This window comes from Gallinula chloropus (assembly GCF_964237585.1).
Source record: "Gallinula chloropus genome assembly, chromosome: 9".
NCBI lineage: Eukaryota > Metazoa > Chordata > Aves > Gruiformes > Rallidae > Gallinula > Gallinula chloropus.
The window spans coordinates 9,770,333-9,794,773 of NC_140094.1; the positions used below are offsets into that span (position 1 = coordinate 9,770,333).

The 24,441-nt window shown below is 38.9% G+C and overlaps 1 protein-coding gene across 1 annotated transcript; it reads right to left on the reverse strand.

The window, feature by feature from the left end:
- Nucleotides 1-1,106: 1,106 nt before the first annotated feature.
- On the reverse strand, nt 1,107-17,995 carry BNC1 (basonuclin zinc finger protein 1; the record flags this gene model as incomplete). The annotated part of the gene is given in 6 exon segments (XM_084268078.1): nt 1,107-1,788; nt 3,806-5,733; nt 6,958-7,193; nt 7,358-7,460; nt 17,919-17,929; nt 17,932-17,995. Coding segments are annotated over 6 exon segments (3,024 nt in total).
- Between the last annotated feature and the right edge of the window lie 6,446 nt (nt 17,996-24,441).

Below are 24,441 nucleotides of genomic sequence, written 5' to 3' on the forward strand. Positions count from 1 at the left end.
AACTAAAAAATGAAAGGTGTGAATGAGAATAAGCATTCTTCTATTGTTCAAAAAAAATTCACCATGTTTTTCCCCACTAAGAGAAACAGTAACTGCTGAATCATGAAAGGTATCAAATGCATCCATTTTATCCGTCCATTTTATCTCTGTCACTCCAAGGCTTAGAGTTGCAACTTCAGAGTTTGAATATTTGGTTGTGGGGTTTCTCTCTTTTTTTTTTTTTTAATTTTATTTTTAAACAAAAAAAAAATCTTTCCTCTTCCTGAAGGTGGAACTCAAAGTGCATTTTAAGTTAAAGGGTTTACTTTTCCCCCTATTTCATGGATGCATTTGTGGTTGTTTAGAAACTTTACCTTAACCTATTCATTCTTCCTATCACTCTGATTTATCAGAATGTCTCAGATTTATTCAGGCAACCTGCCAAATTAGGTAGCCTCTCCTTTTGCAAAGCAAGTGGTATTAAATTCTAAGCATGCCAAAATACTGCAGTCTTTATTCAAATTAAATGCCTCCTTAGAGTAGGGACTGCAAGATTTTTGGGAGATTTGGATTGTATAAAAGGTGTTCCCAAATTCATATTATTATCTTTTGGATTTTGAGATATAGTAAACTACAAATACCATGTTCAACTAATACTGCAAGTCAGTTTCAGACTATATAGCCCCCAGAACGAAATGGTAGCCCCAAAACTCTCAACCCAACCAGAGGAGACTTACCCCAATTGTTACTTGTTTCTTACATGACACAACTCATGTAAACACAAGGGATGATGGCTCTCATTTGAAGCTTCTGTTGTTGACATGTAACACTTCATAGGTATCAGAAATACTTTAGTTAATGACTCCATATTTTTCCCATTTCTAAGATGCTTTATTTTCCTCACAGAAGCTTTAGCTTTTTAACATCAAACCAAACAATTGCACAAAAACTACAACACCAAGCTTTGCTAACTGAAACTGCTGGAGAGCACATGCAAGAGAAAAAGAATGTGACCGTGGTTGTTGAGTGGGCTAGAAATCAAATGAGTTTAAATAAAACTAAAGTTAACACATTCCTTAATTGAAATGATTAATTCTTAGCAGAAGTAAATCAAGATCAGCATGATCTTACTGTAGGCTAGTTGGTGACCCAGCCAAGCTTTTGTGCAGATTAGGGTTTTGACTGTGCCTGTTCCGACTGCGAACAGATGAAAACATTGTGTTGCAACCTGGGACTTTACATTTGTGGAGCTGGCGGAGATGCACAGTTTTGTAATGAGCCCTGAAAGTTCCTTTATTACTGTAAGTTTTTTGACATATATGACATGTTATTGGCAAGCTGGAAGGTAAATTTGTAAAGTTTTGATTAGCTTTCTCAATTAAAGTACAGTCTTGGTAGAGTTCATCACTGGGCAATAGGCTGGGTCCTTCACAGCTTTCATCACTATCATCCAAGGCCATGGTGCATGTTTCACTTCCTCCATCAGAATCCCAAGAAGAATGAGCACTGCTCTCAGATTTAATGCTGGAAGTAGTGCTTAGATCCAGAACAGCTCCATCACTCAATGGATCGTATCCATAACTCTCAGAACAGGGTTCTGTAATTTTGCTCATTGGGAAAACCAAGCTGCCTGCTCTGTTCATTCCTTTGAAGATTACAGAAGTATGTCCAACATGTTGTTTTAAAGAGACATCTTGACAAAACTCCTTAGCCATGTCTTTCAAGAGGTATGTTGCATTGAAATGGTTGTTGAATTCCAGTGTATCTTTAGTCAGAAGCTTATGATGAAGATTTAGGTTTGAACTATGTCTAGAAGAACAAAGACAAGCTTAGCAAGAAAGCGTTTCTCCTCACTTCGTAGCTCTTTCATAATGATTATTAACAAAGAAAAAATATCAATATTTAGTAGCATGCATGAACTGTACATATACTTCTGATTTCATCAACTGTCACACTGGGAGTGCACACGGATGATTTACACATGTGACTGGGTGTCTGAACTTGCTTGCACTGGTATATATCAGAAAAACAGAACTCAACAGAAATCAATGTTTCAGATTCTCTCCAGCTTTGTGGGTAGCTGTCTGCTCCACTACATTTAGTGCTGGACCTAAAAGTATTTGGAGACAGACTAAAAACCTTCCTAGAGAATGGACTGTGGGGAAAAAACAAGAGCACTTCCCAATGGACAAAGCAGGAAAGGAGTGACATCTGAATCTGCAAAAAAATATTGGTGATGTCTTAAGTACTGTAACCATGTGCCAAGGTACAGCTGTAAACATCAGTACAGGGCTTTTCTTTGAGAGGAATTTCCTTAAATGAATGAATACTGCATTTTTTTTCAGTTTTCAAACAGGTATTCCACCAAAACCTATGAAATCACCACTCCTCACTGAATACAATTAATCAGCTCCCTGGGAACTTCCAGGCTGCAGCTAGAAGATTCAGTTTATTGCAAAACAGGGAAAACATCCCTTTTTATCCCACACCATCATGGTTTCATCCAAACCACGAACTGTTCAAAAGGGCACTGGCTGCCACAACACTCTAATCTAGAAACTTTTGCAAAGTTGTTCCGAATAACTACTGTTTTGCACAAATCTTGTAAACTTTCTTGTGAGGTGGCTTTTTGTATTTTGATCTTTTTAAAAAAATAAACCATCTTCCAAAAGCACCAATACTAAATCTTAATATATTGGTGTGGGAAGGAATTTGTGGCATGTGAATGGAAATCCTACTGCTGGCCTTCTTCCCTGTGGCCCGTATCACAGTTACAGTGGAGAGGAATTCACATCTGGGAAGATGCAGGCAGCAGATCAGGGTATGAAGCCCCGCCAGAAGCAGATGAATCTGTGCATCTCAGATGCAGGAGCCAGTCCTCAGAGACCTACTCATCCTCTCTCTGGACTGCATCAGCTTGCTTCAGTGCTCCTCACAGATCACAGACAATCTAAACCTTGTGTCACTCTGAACTACTACCCAGGCATGCTTCCTGCAGCCAAAAGCTGCTGTAACACTGACAGGAAAGTTAGAAAACTTACAGCACTTTGTCACACTTTACCAGGTTTGTTATCTATCCCTTATCAATTCAGATACATAAGTGACCATGAACAATAAAGCTTCAGTTCTTGTTTCTCAGCCTATGTGCAGAACAGGCTGAAATACAATGATTTATAGCAACACAATACTGCATCTAACAGTAAACTGTATCGAGCTCACGGTATAGTTCAAGAATTAGTATGTATGTAATCTAACATAAAAGTACTAACAACTTCAATACACACTGGATGGTGTTAGTTCAACCAGCACTGTGTAATGTTAATTTTGTCTTGATGTAATCTTGCTTTTCTTATGGGCTTTTTCCCACCAGTCTGTGCAAATTCCTTGAGTAAAGCAAGGACAAGGGCAAGTGAAGATTTCCTGAATTGATCTCATTGCTTTTTCATTAAAGAACACTGTATACATTAAAATACACATGAAAGTACATATTAAACATATAAGTCCACACATGCATCTACTGGAAAATTGCTGAATTCATACCCTTGTGGCTTTCCCTTTATGTTCTAAAGTATTCTTTCAACTATTGCAGTCTTTATCAGTTATGAAATTTTCATGGCTTTATTTAATACCTCGTAGTCTAGTGGAAAGGAAATGTTTCTTTCAATGGATTTTCATTTCATGAATGTTCTGATAAGTTATCGTACCTGTTATACGAGGATACACAGAAAATCTTTGCAGGCTCCATTCCTCAAACACTCATTTTAATTTCAAATTAGGCTCCATTGTGGTGGTAAAATAAATACAATTTTGTTTATAATTTTCTTACCTGTCTCGACTTCTACGAGAAGGGAAAGCAGCATTACAGCCCTCAACTGTGCAAATATGCATTTCTTTGAGATGTACATTTTTAAAATGCATTTTTACACTGTAAGGGTTTTTAAAAGTCTTCTTACAGATGTCACAATGAAAGCGGCTTTCTTCCTTCTGAATCCCTAGTGCATGTTGACTGACATGATCCATATCTTTAGAGTCTTCAAAACAAGGAATGGCAGCACCCCTGTTTGACAAAGTGCTGAAAAAGCCCCCGGTCAGCAAGTGGTGTTGCAATTCAGGGCAGTCATTTTTAGGAATCCTGCGCTTTGACTGCTCTTTAATATACATGGGGGGTTCAGTCATTGGTTTTATAACATCATTATGGTGGTGTTTTGGATCTTCATATATAATCTCATGGGAAACTATTTTTAATGGTTGGTTTTCTTCTGGTTTAACCTCTTTCTCACAGTGATGCAATTCATTCTCAGAGATATCCTTGACGTATTTGTTATTTGGCGCAAAGACAGATTCAAAATACTTTGGGCCCTCTACCCCAGAGACAGATTTCCATGAATTACCTGAAAGGGGGTGCTTTTCCACCCTGTCGGTCACCCGCTTCTCTATCTTATGCTCACAGGTCTCAAGCTCTCCATCGCTTACCACTTGCAGACGTGTATCGTCATCAGAACTGGCAACATCACTACTTTCATTAGGCGTCTCAACAGCTTCTTTCTCTATCTTAATAGGCATACTTGATTTACGAGATTTCTTCTTGGGTAGCATGTCAAATGGCAATTCGTTTGAAACAAGCTGCTCTGGTATTGAGGAAGAAACAAGAGGCAGAGAAGGAAGAGTACCTGGAGTATTAGCAAGCTCAGCTGGTGTGACTGGACTACGATAAAAAGGAAGAACAGGTTGCACTGTCTTCAAGTTTGGAAAGAGAACTCCATTCTGTCCAATACTGGGAAACCCAGCCTGCCCCTTGGAATCTGTACAAGAGCTGGCATAGCTGGTAATAGTTCTGCTATCGGGAGTTAAAATGGCAAATTCTGTCCTTTTACTATCTCCAGGTCCAGCGATGGTCAAACCATTCCTCAGATCTTTATCCCTGTTGTTTCTGTTCATCGGCATATGGAGTCTGGGGTTCGGATTTGCACTATGACGATTTCGACTACGCAAAGAGCTAAACACCATATTGCAGCCCTCAATGGTGCATTTGTGCTTTATCTTCAGGTGAACAGCATTGTAGTGTATTTTCAAAGTACCTTTGTCATAAAATGTCTTTTCACAGGCAGTGCAGAAAACACGCCCTTTCCTCGGCGCAGCACCATTTTTTTCAACAGACTTAATTTTGTTTTCTGAAGATAGTGCTGTCATTTCAAGCTTTGCTGCTGTATTATGTGAACTGGAATCACTTAAAAGGGCATCATCTTCTGTTTTAGTGGTGACATCTGGACCATTTATGCTCCTCTCATTTTCAACTTGAAATGGTGCAGAACTAGAAGTTAAGAAGCTGCTTTCAGAAAATGGTATCTGAACATCTTGTTTAGTTTCATTGCTGTGGTCTTGACCTTGCTCAATCAAATGTCTTTCTGGTGGTGAACCTATCAAAGGTGGAGGCACTGGGCTGAAAAACTGAAACGGCAGCATGAAAGCCATGTTATTTACAATATTTTCAAAGGGATGAATGTTGTTGGGACTCATTTTGTCCAAGGAAGCAGAAAAATTTGGACTGTGTTGATTGCAGCTCTCAATGAATGCCCTAATATCCAAATTGACAGTTGGTGGTGGTATTATAATTGACTGCCCTTCTTTCTCTTGAATTGCCATTAACTCTACAATGGACTTAGTTTCTCCAAACCGAAGAAACTGCTGCAAAGTAGCCAGTTCTTCTTCAGTGGTCATTATGCTCCAGTGATCCAGCACCTTTCCCGAAGCATCCTAAAGCCAAAAATATTTAAACTAGTCAGATAACAGTTAAGACAAACAAAAAAATCCCTCTCCCAGTCTCTCATTTTTTCAGTGACTAAAAATTCCTTTCTAGTGAAATGATAAAATCATTCTATTTATTGAGAGATTAATGCCAATTCTGTGATACTTGCTTCCAAATTCTAGCATGCTAGTGATATCATTTCTTTCTGAACTGACAGTAATGCTTTCCAATAAACTATTTTTTTTCCCCACAAAAATTAAGACACGTCACTTGAACAACAGTTAGTGTCATGTACGTACAGACAGCAGAGATGGAGCAATCAGGCCAAGATTTAGCTCCTCATTTAAGTCAAGTATTCTTTCATTGCAAGTTTAATAATCTTCCAAGCAACTAAGATCAGAGAACAAATGAACCTGTATTGATCTATTGCCAGTGTTCACAGAGCACAGCTGTAATTACACTAGAGTGTTGGAGTTCTTTCAAACTCTAGCTATGCCTAACTTTTCCCAATAACTACAATAAATATTTTATCACAGAACATGTATTTGATGGCCTACTGAGATTTTTCACAGTGCATGTAAGAGTTTCTAAGATGATGAAGAACGTAACATTATAAATTTTTCATGTGGTAGAGGTTCAAGGTAATTGATTCCATATTTTTAATCCTAACACTAAAAAGCAAGATTATCAAGACCATTAAATATTGATTCATGTCATAATGTAAGATCATAATGTTACTTTACATAAAAGGTAACTTCCACAGTAGCAAGGACTAACATCAGTGTAGGAACTAAGGGCCAAATTTATCCCTGATGTAGCTCTAGTAAGGTCAGTAGCTCTACACCAGAGATTATTATTGTCCCTGGTGTTTAAAATGATAGCAAGTTTATTTCTCAACATATTATTTTCCTGTATAAAACTAAACCAACTGTGTAAATAATGCTAGAGCCAATTCTGAAACCTTTACTTTGATATATTCCCAGTAACATTTCTTTTGATCTTGCCTTACCTTTGTTGACAGATTTGACCAACGTAGGAAGATTTCAGTTAAGTTTGACTAAAAAGGGAGCAATGACCAAAAACCCACCTTTGCTTTTCTGGTGCCAAGCTTCTACAAGTCTATTGCTGCCTTTCAGATATACCACACTGTTAATGCATTCTGAACCACCACGATTAAGCTAGAAAATTTTATGAAATACTACTTATATATTTTAAAAAGCCTCTCTAAATACCTGCAGCACATATCCACGTATGTAATCCTGCAGTGTCCAATCCAGAGCATGGAGAATCTGTATCACCTCTTCCTGCTTCAGAACACTGAAAAGCCGATCTAGCAGAATTTTAAGGCGCACAGGGATGGCTTGGGTTCCATACAACATGAGGCTACTGATGTCAAAGACAACATTGGATTGAACTATTTCTACCTGGCTTGATGGATAGAGGTTGGGAATCCTTAATTTGCTCAGGGCTGAAAATAAAATCACAAAATGTAAATAAACTTGAGTCACGAGAGTTAGATACAATAGAATGCAGATAGTATTGGGGGTGGGTGGGTGAGGGGTGAGACAAAAAGCAAGCTATAGTGAGGAGGTTCCTTAAAGGTTTTTACATAGTTCTTAAGAAAAGCATTACCATGTGCTACCCATCCATGCCGGCATTGGTCACATTGTCGCTGATTTATTTTCCCAGGTTTGAAACACTGACAGCTACAGTTCACCAGAGTGCACCGGATAGCCTGGAAATCAATGGCAAGGATGACAGGTAATATATAAGCACCATCTAGACTGGACAGATTATACATATACAATACACCCATAAAATCCATATGAAGACAGAGTTAACATGCCAGCACATACACATCAATGTGCAATATAAGTAATGCAGGCAAGACCTGAGTTATGCAACACTACCTCTGTTTTAAAGAGAATCAGTCACCAGCTAGAACACTGGAATATTACAGAAGCAAGATATTTAATGACATGTGTAGCAACACTTCTGTGGATTTATTTAGGCCAAAGCACCTTTATAACAATAATAAATTGTTCTTGCACATTCACCTAAACTATGATCTTCATGTAAAATCACTTTTTTTAAGGAAGTCTTCAAAACAAAGACAAACTGATCAAAGTTCCACTCTCAGAGTTTTGCTGGAACTCCAAACTGCAATATAGGAAGTTCTAGTGAACAGTGGGTTAGGTCTGCATAGATGCCATCCCTCAGGTACAGCAGTATCCACACAGAGGATGAGTATGCTGTCGAAGGTATGGGAGTTCACAAAGCTCACCAAAAAAACTACTCCAACTCCTCAAAGACTACAGCAGTCACATGCTGTAAGGGAAATGCTTGAAAGATAATAGACAAGATAGAGCACATGAACAGACAGCAACCAGTTGCACAGTTCAATTTGTGCGTCACTTTACTCTCACCAAGGTCATCTATAATGCAAATCAAATTAGTATTCAGATATTCCTAATCAACAGGGTACTACAAAGTTGCTTCCTGGAATACATGCTTCCTTCTGCATGTGCCCATCTGCTGCAGAAGGCAGACAGATAACTTTGAGGTCCTAGTGAAAGCTCCATAGGGATTGCTATAGAGCAAAGCATTTGTAGGATTCTGCATTGCTTAGATCCGATGCTGAGAACAGTTTCTGCATAAATGGAATATTTAGCAAGGGAGGGAAAGGGAAGAAACGTATGTGCAGAGAATCTGCACTGGAATTAAAAAAAAATTATGCAATTATAGCACATCTGCACTTCTCTGGTTTTAAACCAAAATATTTTACATTGTAAACCAAAGAGGCAAACATGAAAAAAGGCAAAGTCATGCCCACTACTGGCTGCTACGCCTGCTCCTCAGGCAAAACAGGGACTTCCCTACTTATTAATACCCACAGAAAAGCAAGACAAGAATTGAAGAATGGAATGTCTTTTCAGTGCTGGCATCCCCACAATGGCACTTTTGGAAAACATACAAAGAAACCAGTTTGGACAATCAGGCTACGATGGAAGCAGGAAATGCTTGAAGTGAAAAGGACATGGGAGAAAGATTCATTTCACTGGGGATGCAACAGGCATTTTCTGAGGCTCAAAGAACTTGACTGACTCAAGGCAGAAGAGGACACTACATAGAGCTGTCTACTGCAAACAAGCACACGCAGGACATCTGAAAGACAAGTGCTTCGTGTTACTGAGTTTGGACCGAGACTTTAAAATCTCGGTAGGTGGTTTATCAAGGAGGTAGCTTACATGTATATCTCCAGACTGCAGGGACTTGATGCTGAGATTCGTCTTTATTTGAAGGATCAGAGCAAGAGGCAACAGGACTATTGAAATCTCTGAATCACTTTGCCTTTAATCTTTTAAAGGAGCCATTGCAAAATACAGAATGCTTGAGAAAAGCTCTGAGCTCCCCATAAGTCGTAAAATACACATCAATACCCCATGCTGTGTGAATTGCGTCACTTTAATGGAGAATATATTTTCACTTAGATGCTAAAATACTTTCATATAACAATAAAATGCCAGAAGTTTCATATGGAAAGGTCGGGGAAAAGGTGTAGTTGGCTAATGATTCATTTCTATCACAAGATACCAAACAATAGCACAGTTCAAGTATTCTACCTCTGTATATACAAAATATTCTGTGACTTGCACAGACTGAAAAACTTCTGTAGGACCCTGCTAGGTTTGGTAATCTACAGTGCATTCCATGAATGCATCTTTTGCAGCCCTTCCAGACAAAATTACAAAAGAGTACTTCCTTTTTCTGCAAGAAGTAACATAAATATGCACAATTAAAAAAGCTGTCATGATGATAAGTTAATTGATATTTCAAAATTTTTCTCATTCCTTTTCCTTTGGACACATTCCACAAACCACTGACCTTTAAATCTATTTTTTATTCTTAATTTCTCTACTTAGACAAGAAAGATATACCACACAAAATTCTGCATTTCATAGCTTTGTGTAAGATCTTTCTTCTATATGGTATATGTATTTAATTTGTCTTCCTGTAGGATTGTACAAAACTGCACATGCAAAACACAGAAAAAAAATAAAACAACATAATTTTGGTTTACAGATACCAAATTTTGGTTTACATGTGTGAAAGCACCTATTGGAAAGGGAGTAGAGACCCTCTTCTAAATATGGAATTGATTCCTTCTCAGGTCAATTCGCTACACTTCTGGACACCCGTCTTAGGTGTATAGTTAGCTTGCATGCTGCTAACATATCAAAGCTACACCCCCAAGTTATGGCTCTGTCACTAACTTAAAAAATTCATTGTAAGGGTCCCTGAGGAGAAACAAGTGTGCTTTTTCTGATTGGCAGCACTTCACTTCTGCTTGTCGGACTCTGTGTCTCCTCTAAAACTTTTCTAGCAACATTGGCATTAATACAGACACAGAGAATATATAACATGGCAAAATTAACTTTTAAAATAATCAGAGAGTCACAATTTTCAATCTTCATTCATTGTTCAACTTAAAAAGGCACTTGTAAAATATGCACTTTCATTATCTCCCAAATTAACTTGTATCAGAATTTAATGAAAAGAAACTTCACAAAACTTTATGAGATTAATATGCTTGTAGTTTGCCTGTTAATCTTACTCTCCTTAATATGCCTATTCTAAGGTAGTGTAATTACATCAAGTCTTTTAATGAGCTTTATTTTCCCAATAAGTGGAATGTACACACAATTTGATTCTACAGAACAAAGGAATAACTTTCTATATTGCATACATTTCAAGCTTCAAAATCATAATTAAAGGATTGGAAATGTAGATGGAAATTAAAGTGGAAATTTTTCTAAGTGCAATCCTTTCATTCAGGTCTATTATTTACCTTCATCTTCCAGAAACATAAGGCAGATGTTTAAAAAAATAAGTCTTACGCTATCATCAAGGAACTTGCTTTTGCTTTCCAGTCACTCTCTCCCTTACAAATGGATCTTTCCAAATCCATTATCAGCAATGCCTTCTTAATTTTTTTTTTTAAAACAGAGTTGAAAATTCTGATCCAATTTTTCTGTGGTTTTACCAGCATGACTGTGGGAATTTGAACATCAGATTTTTAATACAAATGATTCCTCAGTATGAGATAAATTAACCGTTAAACTGACCACTGAAAAAAGTCTCACTACTAATCACTGAAAATGACATCTTAACATCTGTTGCCTGAAAGTCAGGACTGCTGACATCTTTTATGCCAAATATTGATGTGGCTTCAGCTACATTTCACAAGTTACTGAATGTTTCTTTGCAACCCACTTGCAGCCTTCCCAGCTAAAGAAAAGCACAGCTAATGGGACAAGCTCATTCTGATTCTGGGTATATAATCAGGCTTTGTTTCATAAGGCATGTTTGAGATCGTCTGTGCTCTCCTGAAGCCTCCTGAAACCTATGCTCACTTGCAATGCACTAACAGCTGGTTTAAAAAAATGCAGGCAGAGAGGAAGGGCAGTATTAACTGTATCAAATCTTGTTCAGTGCTAAGTGGATTCTGGTTTGACAGCACTTTGGCTTGGGAAATAAATTAAAAAGTAAGTAAATATTGGAAGACCTTGTCAGGATGGAGTTAGAGATCTCTGCTCACGGTAGAAAGTCGGTCTGACTCTGCAGGCAGCAAGAGATCCAAGTGCAGACACCAGTAAAATGGAAGAGCAAGCCCCAGATCACCCTGGTAGCATTTAGCATCAGTAATGCACAGGTCAGCACCCTTACTTCTTTCTGGAAGCCCTTGTCTTCTTTGCACAACACTACACCTCACATTAGAAACTGCTTTACCTTAACCTACCGCCATCGCACGAAGAGCGTGAGAGCTTCACTGCTCTATGTGGATGATTGACAAAATGGTGTCACTGATGCAGTGTTACAGCAACATCATTTGCAAGCAGGGATTAAAAACACAAGTTGGAAGAAAAAATAGGAGTTACGTGAAATAAATGTGCAAGAGAAACTTAGTGAGGGTTTCCAGCAACCAGTTGCATCTCCTATGGCCATCTCACCTTCATTTCCCAGAAAAGGTAACCCCTCTGAAAAGATGTAACCCTCCAAGATATGTGCTGTGGTGAGCACATACTGGATGGGAAAGGACTGGGATGAGCCCCATTTCGGCAGAATAGGCTTGTACTGGCTCTGCAGTAAGAACACTGGTGGAGGAGGTGAGATTTATAACAGGGGAAGCAGATCAATTTGTAAAGCATTAGGATTTTCTTTTTGTCTGCCAATCAGCTGAAACATGAAAGCAGGTTACAATTTTTTCACATATTAAGCTTGATCCAAGAAAATTAAGCTCTTTTTTGGTTTGTAGAAATAAAATTAAACATGAGACATATACCTGGTTATTAGGAAATATTTTTCTTGCTTGCACTTTGTAAAAAATTTGCAAATCATATAGAGGGATACATTTACCATCTCTTAGATTAAAAGTGTAGTCCACAGCTAAATCAAAGACCAGCTCCAAATATGTGTGCATCTTTCAGTAAAAAAACAGTAACCATATGTGACTGCAAAGCTGCCTTCCTGTCTAATGCTTTCTTTCCTGTTTCTACTGTTATCCATTTGGCTTCTAGAATTTAAACCTTTAAGTAAGTTTTCCTTTTTCACCACCCAGTTACATTTGATGCACCAAAAAAGGAGGGACAAATTTGAAAACCCCCACACTTATCTGAAGCATCTCTGTCAACCCCGTACTTTTCTACATCATACAATGAGCAAACCTTTGCTTGTCCATTCTTTGCCAAGCAACGTTTGCCACTTCCTCATGGGATATATTCCACTGATAAATAATACTGTTTGTCAGTTTTGTCATTATTTAAAACAAGTCCTCAATTTACATTTGTCCGCCTTACTTTCACTGTATCACAACCCAACTCTGCCCATGTGTGTCACATCAATAATACTGAGTCTTTTCAGCTATCCCACATGTACTTGCAGAGTCCCGCCCTGCCCACTCAATAGTACGTATTTAGCCCTTGTGACTGTTCTTCCTGAACACAGACTTTGGCTTTTGGTTCTCCAGTGAGCTTCCTGGAGTTTATTGGAACTAAAACCTATACCAGTGTATTCTAATTGCAGTCACCAAAGGTGTTAGGCTGCTCCCGATGATGTAAGTACTTGATGAAGACATAGCCCAACAATTAAGCCTAAATAGAGTGACATCATATCTGTTAGATTTTACATTAAGCATCTTGTATCTCTATTGTTTCTTGAAAGTTTCAACCTTTTCCAAGTTTAGTAAGGCTATGAATCCCATCTGCCTGTAGAGAACGTTAGGGGTACCCCTACAGCATCTTCCAGGAAATGCTCCAGGCCATTTTCTTATTCCCAACACGCTCACTTCAAAGAGGAAATGGGATGGATGCCTCCAGGATGGACAGAATATGGAAACCCTTTACTGGCCGTAATTAGAGCTGGGAGGACAGGCAGGGAATGGGATAAAGGGAGACACTCAACCAGCCAGAGTCCACTGACATGCACTTACACGTGTGTATGTCTGATGGCAAGGCCAACAGAAGTTACTCAGCACAGAGTAGACCTGGCCCACACTACAGGTTGCACATGTTCAGCTCAGTGCAGTTTAAGGTTCTCAGTTACAGCTGAGGTCAAAACTGTGCTGGTAAATTACACACCACAGATAGTATCCATACACTGCCTGCTTCTGCCATCCTCAGCCCAAGAAACAGCAGGGTTTCCAGTCATGGACATTTATGCCTACTCAGTTGCATTTGATTGTTGCAAATTCTCATGTTTCTACACTAACTAGACTAACATAAACAATTCTATAAAAATATTGAAACAAAGAAAAGGTCCTTGTAAGGTTTCTAATTATACTGGTCTGAATGCTGTGCACACTGTTTCTTACGAAGTAACAGCTGCCATTAGCACAGTTATTTAATAACCAGAAATAACAACAAACATCTTTCATGAGAAGCAAACAAGCCTTACAGTTTGTTGTACCCAGCAACCAGTCTGATATTTCCGTATTTTGAGCTGTGAATTAAGTAGAGAAGTTGCACATGGGTGCAACAGAGCAAACAGCACTGACCACATAGCTCCAGCACTCTCCATTAACAAGCATCTCTAAAACACTACCTCTAGATGATTCATCTGGCAAACTGCTTATTAGTAAAATAATTTAGCAAAATTCTTGTCTGCTAAGAGACAAACTAAGAGAGATGGGAAAGATGGAGATGGGTCACAACTTGCCTATTGCAGTGCCACTAAACACAAAGTTACTCTCACAACTCAATTCCTACATCCACGACGGCTCCTCAATAACCAGACTGGTTTTCATGCACACTGACCACATTCGCTCCAACCAACCTCAGGAGGTGCAAGAACCTTTGAAAAACCCAGACAAAAATCTTTTGTTTCAGGGGCCAAACAAGGATTTAGGCCTTGAACTTGACACCTATCATGCTGAATATTTTGGCTAGTGCTGATACCACTCAACTCCCACTTACTCATGTCAGTGGGGAAATTATGTTATGATTTTTACTGCTAAAAGAACACAAAGGCCACAAGTTGAATATATTTTCTAGATAAGACCACAAAATACATCCCATTAATTATTTGGCTCCTTACGTATATATTCCTATTGTTTATTTGGGGTCAGATACCAAAACCTGACCTTCTTTTAAACAGCCACAGACTGAGAATAGACATAAACAGATTATTTACAACCCAGGTCCTGCAGCAAGTTGCATTACCCCATTACCCTCTTCCTCAGCGGGGTGCAAAGTCAGTTTTGGCCTAGAACTTAACGAAATGGAGTTGCAGTTAATTGGTGCAGTTGAGCACCTTGAGCTGAAAATGTTTAACTCTTGTTGTACTAATTGACTAAAACTTCTACAAAAACAGGCAAAAGGGGGGAGGGTCAGCAAAATGAAATCAGGTAATACCTTTATGTGATGACACCACCCCATCAAACCAATCATACTTATGGATTTAACACCAGTTTTAGCTGGCTACTGAATTATGGACCACCAGTCCAGTTTTTCTGAGAGCAGTCCTGAGAGCAAGGAGCTGAGATAAGAGACAGCTAAGTACAGACTCACAACCCTCCAGCCAACTTGGGCTCAGCGGCAGCTTTCGCAGCTAACGGAGAGGAGCTCTGGGCAGTCTCGGGCAACGCAGCTGGGCGAGGAAGCAGAAGGGAGCCTTTTTGGAGAAAGGAGCACACTGCAAGGCCAAGCTTTAATCACAGCATAACTCGTGGGATGAAAATCACTCCTCATGCATGTCACTTACCCTATAGGGCCCCTTAGGGCAACTCTTGTTAACGGCACTGTCAAAATAATTATAAAGAGAAGAGAAAGTGTGAGTGCGTGTCTTTGTGTGTGTGTGTGTGTGTGTGTGTGTGTGTGAGCACACACGCTCTGACTGCTACTCTTCAGACAAAAACCACTCGACAGTAAAACTTAATTTTGCTGTTCAGCAACATGCTGGTAGATACGTGGGCTCAGGCTGCAGTTAATCTGCAGGTGTGCGCCAACTGATAGGTTGGTCCAACGCAGGAGTGTGTGGAGATGCTCTTTTACCAGCCCATTTGGAAAAGAAAACCACAAATACAGATTGAGGAATGAAAAATACCACGTTCTCATTATCTCACAGTTGTTATTTAGTTTTGATTCTGAAGCAGACTGCAGTGCTACGGTTCCCATGGCCTGCCTGCCCCAGCCTGCGTAGGTCAGAAAGACTCTGCTCAACGCCCAGCAAAACCTATCACAAGGCATTGAAGTAACTTCCCTTTCTCTTAAACCTACCGGACAATTTTTTTCACATGCACTAATACGAACAAGTACCAGATCACTGCCTATTGATGAGAAAAACTTCTCAGGGTTCAGGGGTAAAGACAAGTCACTGAATAGAAATGGCTTGAAATTTCTAGCAATAAAGCAATAGATACTATTTAAGCCAGCAAATAAACTGCACACATACTCTTTATCCACACTGACATGCTTTGCATGCCACCTCAAATGGTGAAACTACAGACCTATCCATGCACTGAGGCTTAATTAAATATTTAACTCCGAGCCCTACATTACCAAGAAACAAGTGTTATAAATGTAAATACATATGTATCAGGCAAAAGAAGAGTCTTAGTAGAAATTATCTGCAAGCCCTTTAAAATATGCCTTTAACTCTCTACCTACTTTGTAATGCGGATGAGTTAAGGTCTCAAAGACAATCCTAACTTTTTAGCTTCTCAAGTCTCAAAGCCATAAAATATGCAGGTCCCTGTCACCCCCATCCCCGTTTTTCCTGTTACGGAGCAAAGACATGAAGAATAAAAGAAAAATCACAGCATCCTGAAATATTTGGCGTTACGCAATTTCATTTATTGCGATTTCATAAATTTTAAACCCAAACAGTATTTGTACACATACACATGATACTATCTATGGTGGTGCAGTTACGCAATATTTTACGCAACAGTGTACCTCCATTGGTAATTTCACAATTTAAAAGTTAGTATTCCCTTTTTATTGAACCCAGGTGAGGAAATTTTTAACTGGCTTTCAGACATCAGCTACTCTCAAATGAAAAACGAAACCCTCAAAACCATTTCTCACTGATAATCATCTACATTTGAATTTTGAAGTGAAAAGTTTACATTTGGCACTTTTTTCCTCCTTTTGTTTGTTTAAAGAAACAATCCTACCCTGGTTTTAAAATGTGGAATGAAAAATGCCATGATTCTTTATTCTAAAATGACTGAAGTCTGGTAGAAAACATCACTTTTCCTTATCCCTCAATATTTTTTTGTCTCAACACTGAAATTTCAGTCCCTACGCAGATTTTTTGGAGAGCAATTAGCAACAAAATATTAAGAAATAAGTAATAAAAAAAAAGAAGGTGGTGATGCTCACTGTAAAACTTGAACGGTAGCATCTGCTAGGACAAGACCTGCTGCTGCCCAGTGCGTAGGAACTGTGAGAACCACTGGAGCCAGGAAGGGCAGGAGATGACCCAGAGGGCCAAAGCAAGAGTTTTGCTTCCCCTGTATTTGGTGGATGGTTTTCTAGAATAATTAATTAAATTTCTATTTCTAAATTTTAGTTTAAATCTCTATCAAAAATATTTACTAAATGTCAAATCATACAAATTGTGCTTTTAAAACATCAAAAAACTGATCGAATATAACATGAAAACATTTCTGTTCTTATTGCAAGTATATTTCATATTATCATAGCAAAGGCTGTATTACTGAAAACAAATTGCCTGCTTGTTTGATAGGAAATGGAATGACACGCTCAGTGTTGTATGAATAGATTTTTTAACAATGTCATGAACAGGCAGAGAGGCTGGAAGTCAAGACATTTGGTATGAAGACGCCAAACCTTGTTGCACCTAAGGAGGCAGAATTTCATCTCGGCTTTAGTAAAGCCCACAAAGTGGCCCAACATTTGTAAGAATTTTTCCTGTTTCTGTGAAGATTTAGCTCTCTTGCAGGTTTGGATGTGTTTGCAGATAGAATTAGTTTTAGGTTTCGGAAATGGATTCAGTGGTTCAAAGATTAAGCAGAACAGTTACTTTTTAAAAAAATCAATCAAGAAAAAATCTGTATAGTAAGTATAACAACAATGTGGTTTCCATAACATAAGATTGGTTACTTTTTGCACCCTTACCTATTGTTAAAAGGAAAGTCCGATTAAGCTGCAAACTGCTAAAAACTTTAGAGCTTAATTCAAACAGAAATGCACAATTATACTGGTTATAAAGAAGACTTACAAGCATTGTACACATAATGGTATATATAGAAATGGAATGTACATGATACACCTTTTGGAAATTCGTATTTTTCCCCTTTTCTGTAAGAGAAAAATTAGAAAGGTATTCTTCAGTGGATGTTATGTGCACTAGAACAAAGAAAACCAACATGCACTGTTGCTACTAGTTAAAAATAATGCTGGTCCTACTTTGCACCATGACCCGCAGTGGCGTGGGGCTCCCCACCTCCCACTCCCCCAGCACCGAGTGCTGAGCCACAGTTTCAGTATTTTAAAACCAAAGTACAGAAACAGAGACTCTCATCTAACATAAGGCTTGAACATTTTTCAGCAAACTGCAGTAAACAGAGCTGTATTTTCCAAAAGGATGTTAAAAATAGAAGCATATGATCTTTTCCCACCTAGAATTGTATCCTTACAATTAAAGACTATTAGCTGGCATCCCTTTTAACCGTCAAACTCAGACAGTGGCAGTTCTACAGCCACAAAGAGAAGCAGTAAATGAGAAGAACATGTTACTACACTGCATTTGAGAAAGTTTGGCTCCAAGCTATGCACTGATTAATATCAGATCTCCTTCTTTACTTGCCTCTTGACAATCTTGTCACATCTGGCTGACAAATCCTTACAAGCTTATCCAAACCAAGGCAGCCCAGATCATGCTCCGGGAGTAGCTTGAAGGAAGCGGCAACACCAGCCATGCACTGATGTGCCATCATGAAACTAATGAAGCTGACTTCACTTGCAGACTGCAGGAACACGAAGAAACACAACATGCCTCAAGGTTTTTCAACATAACGCAGAGTTAGCTCACCAAGAGATAAGACAAACAATCAGCTCCTGAGGTTCAAGAAGCCAAGTAGTTACATGAATTACAAAAATTTATATAGAAATCACTTGAACAACAAATCTCAACTAAATGAGCACAATAAACTCCCAACTTCAGATCAGATGTGAAAATTGACTGCTAAATGCCTTTCAAACAATGGGTTTTTTTTTTTTTAAATTACAACAAACCCAGTTCATTTCATTTTCTCTCCCCCACATCCCCAAAATAACAGAGTGTTGCCTGGCTCCCAGGTTCTTCAAACAGAAAAACATTTAAAAATACGTAAACAAAAAGAAAGAGGAGAAAAAAACCAACCCCAGTGTCACTTTTTATCCCTAGGATTTTACAGAAGGATAAACCACAGCCTGAGTATATCAGTAGTCCTCCCCTGGGTTAGCGATCTGCCCTCTCCTCATTTTTAAACCAAGGATTCATTACACAGAGGACTAGGAGTATTTGACCAATTAACAAACCAGAAAGTAAAATGCTGTATCTTAAACACATCTAACAAATCCTCATTATGTACAAGCTGACAATTAAACCATGTTTATTTCTCTATGTAATGAAAATAAAAAACAACCCAAACAACAAAATGAATTAAATAAGCGTTTTGTATTCTGATGCATTTAACCTCTAAATTAGCACAGTCTATTTCAAACCCCAGACACCCCTCCATACACACACAAACACACACTCATTCCTGCCCCCCCCGCCCTCTTCCTTCCCCCCCGAAATACAGAGAGACTGATCCTAAGAAAAGAATTACTGGCCTTATTTTCTGGATGCTAAATAGTCATAGAAATTGTATATAAAGGGCATACATTAAACTCCACTTTAGTGGTAATTTCTAAAGAACTTCGTAGTGAAATTACATTGTTGTCTGTTCTCCAGTGCATTTATACGTCACAATAATGATAATGTATCTGCTTAAAGCACTTGACTCAGAAAACATGAGTCACAAATCACAGATTTTATTGCTATGAATGTATATTGAGGACTCGTACAATTAAACATGGTCAAGTATTTATGATTTACATGCTACTACTTCAATTGGAAAACAATTACACAAGTGATGCCTCTGCTATTATAATCAGCCTGTAATTCTGCATTACTTACTGTAGAACAGAAAAGTCATACAGTTGTTTACAGTGCACAGCAGAGAGAAAACCAGGATTTTTTACATGAACTAGTTTTCTACTTTCACAGTATCCTCCTCGTAATTAAGAAAAGGAGAGTACAGCTCCCCACAGCTCTCATCTCCATTGTTCATTACCCAAAACACCACCATCGCAAGATCTTTTTATATCTCCACAGTGCATATCCACAAGTAAAAGTTGCACAGTAAAAATACACATTCATATAGAACTGCAAAGAACTTTCCTTACCTCAGACATTCTTACTGTGCTTATGTTTCCAGAGCTATAAAACAGTTTCCCATTCCCTCAGTGAGTTGTACAAAGAAGTACTGGAAACACTCCTGCCTGTACAAGTACTAAGGCAGAACCATCACACGCCTCTTTACTCTTGTCTGACTCTGAGCACCTCAAGGTCTGATGTATGCTCAGGCTGTGCACAGGGGAGTGAAATAAGATCCTCCCCCTTGGTGTTCTCCAGACCTACAGTACGAAGTTGTGTCTGCCTCTCACCTCTGCAGCCAGCTCTCACCTCGCTGCCCCGGAGTGGTGTGCTCCAGCGTGCTCCTCCAGTCGCAGGGCAGTCCCCTCACAGCTGGCTTGAAGAGGGCATGACACTCATCTTTCACAGAGATTTGATCAAAAGGAGTCACGGAGGCTTGAGGCGCTCCTAATGCAGTGCGAGGAGATTCTACCTCTGCTCTGGCAGCCTAAGTAATGCATTAAATCAATGCAGCTGACCTAAGGCCTATTACAGGGGATTTTTTTCTTTTTTTTTTCCCCTTCTCAGAGTGTACAACTATCTGCAAATAAGCTATGAGGTACTTATGATTAAAATTACTTATTTTTAGCAACAGAGTGTTGTTTTTCAAACTGCAGCTGCTGTGTTGGCTTTGTTTTTTTTTTTTTTTTTTTCCCCTTTTAAACATTTGCAGGTCTCAGAGGTTTACCAAGTGGGGTGGGTATTTTTTAAAAGTTAAAACATTTCCACCTATCAACTTACTTTTTGAGTTAGAGCTGAATTTTATTTCTTTTTATGAAGTTGAAGCTTCCTATTAACAGAAGTACAGGTCATAAAGACAGGAGAAAGCTTGCTTTCTGGTAATTGGGCCAAAATCTGGTTTCAGTTATTCAGGTGTTGGGTTGCATTCATGAGTTAGAGCAGGATTTTTGTTATAGTCATTTCTCACCTATTAAAAAAAACAAAACAAAACAAAGCCCCGAACAAAACACTTCTCTTCCCCCTCTGCTCTACTTTTGACTCCTGTAGATAATTTATTGGCACTCCACTAACCCAGGAATACACTGTACTAAATCCAGAGATAGACATGAGCAGGTCACATTGAACTCAGTGGGAATCCTTGTAGGAACATACCAGGACAATATCAAAACAGATGAATACCCGTAATCCCATAGGAAAGGCAGCAGGAATAAGATGGCTGTAGGGAGAAAACAGCTAATGTGTTACTATTGCTGGTTAATTTGTTGCCTCCTAATCCTATTTACTATTTGCTAGATATATGCACAATGCTTAAGGAGAGAACTTAATTTGCATTTCAGTAAATACTGCAACACAGTTAATGTTAAGTCCATGGCAATGGCTGGAACCAGGCCAGGATGAAGCTATGAGGTACCAGAATCTGGTACCACGAAGTGTGCACTCTCCCTAAATCCCTGTGCCACTCCACCCTGTACCTTATTTCTCCCACTGAGCTATTGAACAAGACGGAAGAACAGAGAGGGGAATGTGGTTACATAGTACAGTCTGGCAGATGCTTCTGCCAGAAATCATTGGTGTCTGAGAAGAGTCAACCACCGGCACAGCTTGGTCCTTTCCAGCAGGGCTCTACATGGGTCTCCAGTGCCACCTCTATCCCTGCAACATGCCCGGGGCACATCTTTCTCGGGGTGCCAGGACAGTTACACATGGATTATCAGTGGTGTGAAGCTGTAGGGAAAAGCACTCAAGAAGTCAAGACCAAGATCATACTATTTGAGGTGATTCTGAACAGTAATGTTTTAAAAGCTTATGTTCTGTGATGAGGACAAAACCTTATTGCTCTCTCCTGATGGTAACTCAAAGGCAAAGGCACACCTTGTTACTAAAATCCTATTTCCTTCTTAATGAAATAAGCAGCAAGGTAACTAGAAAGGACTCTACCTGATTGAGAATTCTGCAACAAAAGTGGGAAGACTGGCTTAAGATTACATAAATTGCCAGAAGCTCTGAATTGACTTCAAAATGATAAGTGACTAAAACTTAGATGTGTGCAGAGCTGCTCTCCCCTCTAGCCAGTTCCCAGGAAAAAACTTATTTACCAGCTATCTGCCATTTACCTGGAAGGTTATAAATTTTTATTAAATGGACCAACTCTCCATAACAAACGATTTAAGACCAATTTACTTTTTTCTTAATTAATTATCTACTAACAGACTTTTATTTTAAGCATTATTTTCATTATTCAAGCTTTTTCAATGAATATTTTATGGGAACATATTCATGCCTTGCTCTTTTTAAACTATTTACTATTATGACTAGCAATTTTCCAGCTGTTCACTATCTGGGCACCTTTTAGTAAAATCCAACGATCTCCAGCATAACATGACACACGCAAGGCAGGGTTTCTACCTACAGGTCAACTGTCGAAGAAATACTGGCACTTTAACAGCGATTTTAGTAATTTCAGCTAATTTGTAGTTCAAGCTTGTTTGTACAGAACAGTTATCAGGATGTCACTTGAATAATGACCAACATTGAAACCAGAGGGTGACTCCCATCACTCCTCTTCCAGCAGTAGAATCTAATAGGAAACCAGCTTTTTGTGGAATGAAACCAGCATCAGGACAGGGCACCAGGGTTGGACAGAAGTCTTGGGCTTTATTTTGGGCTCTGCTACTGAGTTGCTATTTGACCTTGAGCAAATGATTTCAATTCTGGTTTCTATTTCCTTGCTTCTGAACTATTATTTAAAGAAAAAAAAAATCTATGAGTTGTATGCTCCTTGAGGAGACCATGACACCCTACTGTGTGCTCAGGGACAGTGCTGAGGGGAAAGGAAAAGGTCCCCTGGTCTGAACCCCATGTCAGTCACAACATAAGTACCTAACATAATGGTGTAACAATGCAGTCCAAGGTAAACTACTTTCTCCTCCCACCTGTCCCAGCCTGTTTCTTCTTCTCCATGTTTCAGCCTGTGTGTTCAAACCAGCTTGAACATCAGGGGATGTAGAGCAGACTGTGAAGTGCTAAAACTACTTAATAACACTCTGAATACTCTTGTATTTGAAGGGCTCCAACACAGGGAACTAGCTATAGACACAAAGCTGCTGCTCATACCTGAATTTACTAACTAGGATGCTTAAAAAAATGGACATTAATCCTAGGGAATCACTACAATTGAATCAGTGTGATACAGCCCTAAAGCTCAATACAATCCCCAGGAAAGATTTCTTCTGACTTTTGATTCCAGAAAAGAAAAATAAAGTCTTCTCTGAAGAATATTGAGAATCTAACCAGGGACTGACTAAACATTAGAAGTAGGTTTGTGTTCTCTAGGTGCATGGGCAAGTAACTTCCCCAACTGCATGCTGCCTGTTTCACACTGTTTCTACCAGAGTTAGCTGCAAAACAGCATTAACCACAGTGTTCTGTCTGCTTGGCCTCAATTCCAAACACATAATACACTATGTCCCTCTTAAATCAGTGCTGGCAAAGATCTCACTGCTAATTTAGTGCTCAGCTCGCTTAGTGCCTTGGAGAGACATGTGGATTAAACATTTCACCTCTCAGAAGACATGTAAAGGAATGGTCAGCCCCATGATCATACTGATGGGCATTGGGTCACCTTCCAGGGAAGAAAGCCAGCAGGACTAAGAATTGCTGTCCAGGACTAATGGGACACAAGATTTTGGTGAGATAGGAGAAGAAAAAGGAAACAGACCTTGAAAATGAGGAGGCTTGGAGCACTAGTCAAACTACAAATAGGCTTGCTAAAGCCATAAAGTACTTGATAAACTTTAAGATCTGTGGAAGGTCAGTTAGGACATTGCACTTCTTATCACACCAGCAGAAAAACCGAAATCTCTTATTCAGGACTTCCAAGGAGGCTGACTTTGTGGTCCAAGCAGATAATAGTGAGCTATAAAGTGTCCAAACTTTTTCCACAAAACAGTTTAAGCAGAATTAAACGTCCATCTCTGTCTGGCTATTTACATCCCATTTAGTGCAATTAGACAAAAAGAAGCCAACGAAAATAAGAAATTCATGCTATCTGCATTTACACCCCTGCTTCAGCACTGATTTTCATGTAATTGTTCTCAGCATTACTTGTCTTCTGTAGTTATATATTTTATAATCACCAGTGCTCACTTAATATTTAAAGTAGTGTATATGGGAGACCCATAAAGACATCACCACTACCAGTTCAACCACTGATTCATCCCTGTGAAACAGTGCCTCTTTGCCAAAATGGTCCCTAGGATCAATAAACCCTGCAGTCAACAATTATGAAAAGACCTGCCTGAATAGGACATTTTAAAAAAACATTCATTAATTATTCCTCTATGCCACAATGTCTTAGAAAAATGTGATTCTATAACTGTTTGCCATCTAACATTTACAAGGTCAATTTCTCAATGTGTGGTACCATATTTATACAACATAATTAGGCATTGCACAACAAAAGCTTTTTAATATACTGGTTTTAAAGGACTTTTTAAAAAATGTGAAACAGAATAAACAAAAGGACTTGTTTTGAATTCTTTGTGCTAATCACTACATTTGTTCATGTCACATCTTCTGAATCTTTTTGCTATCCTGCTGATGATCCTCCTACCCAAGCCTTCCCCTGCTGCCAATGATTTCTCTAACCGTGTATTTTGATTTTGCAGTTTTCCTTCTTTGCTTAAATCTCTTTGGACATGTCTTAGGATGACCAGAAGGGATACCCTGCCCCACTTGATTATTTTGATAGCATTACTGTACTTTAAATATTACTGTATTCCACTCTTCTG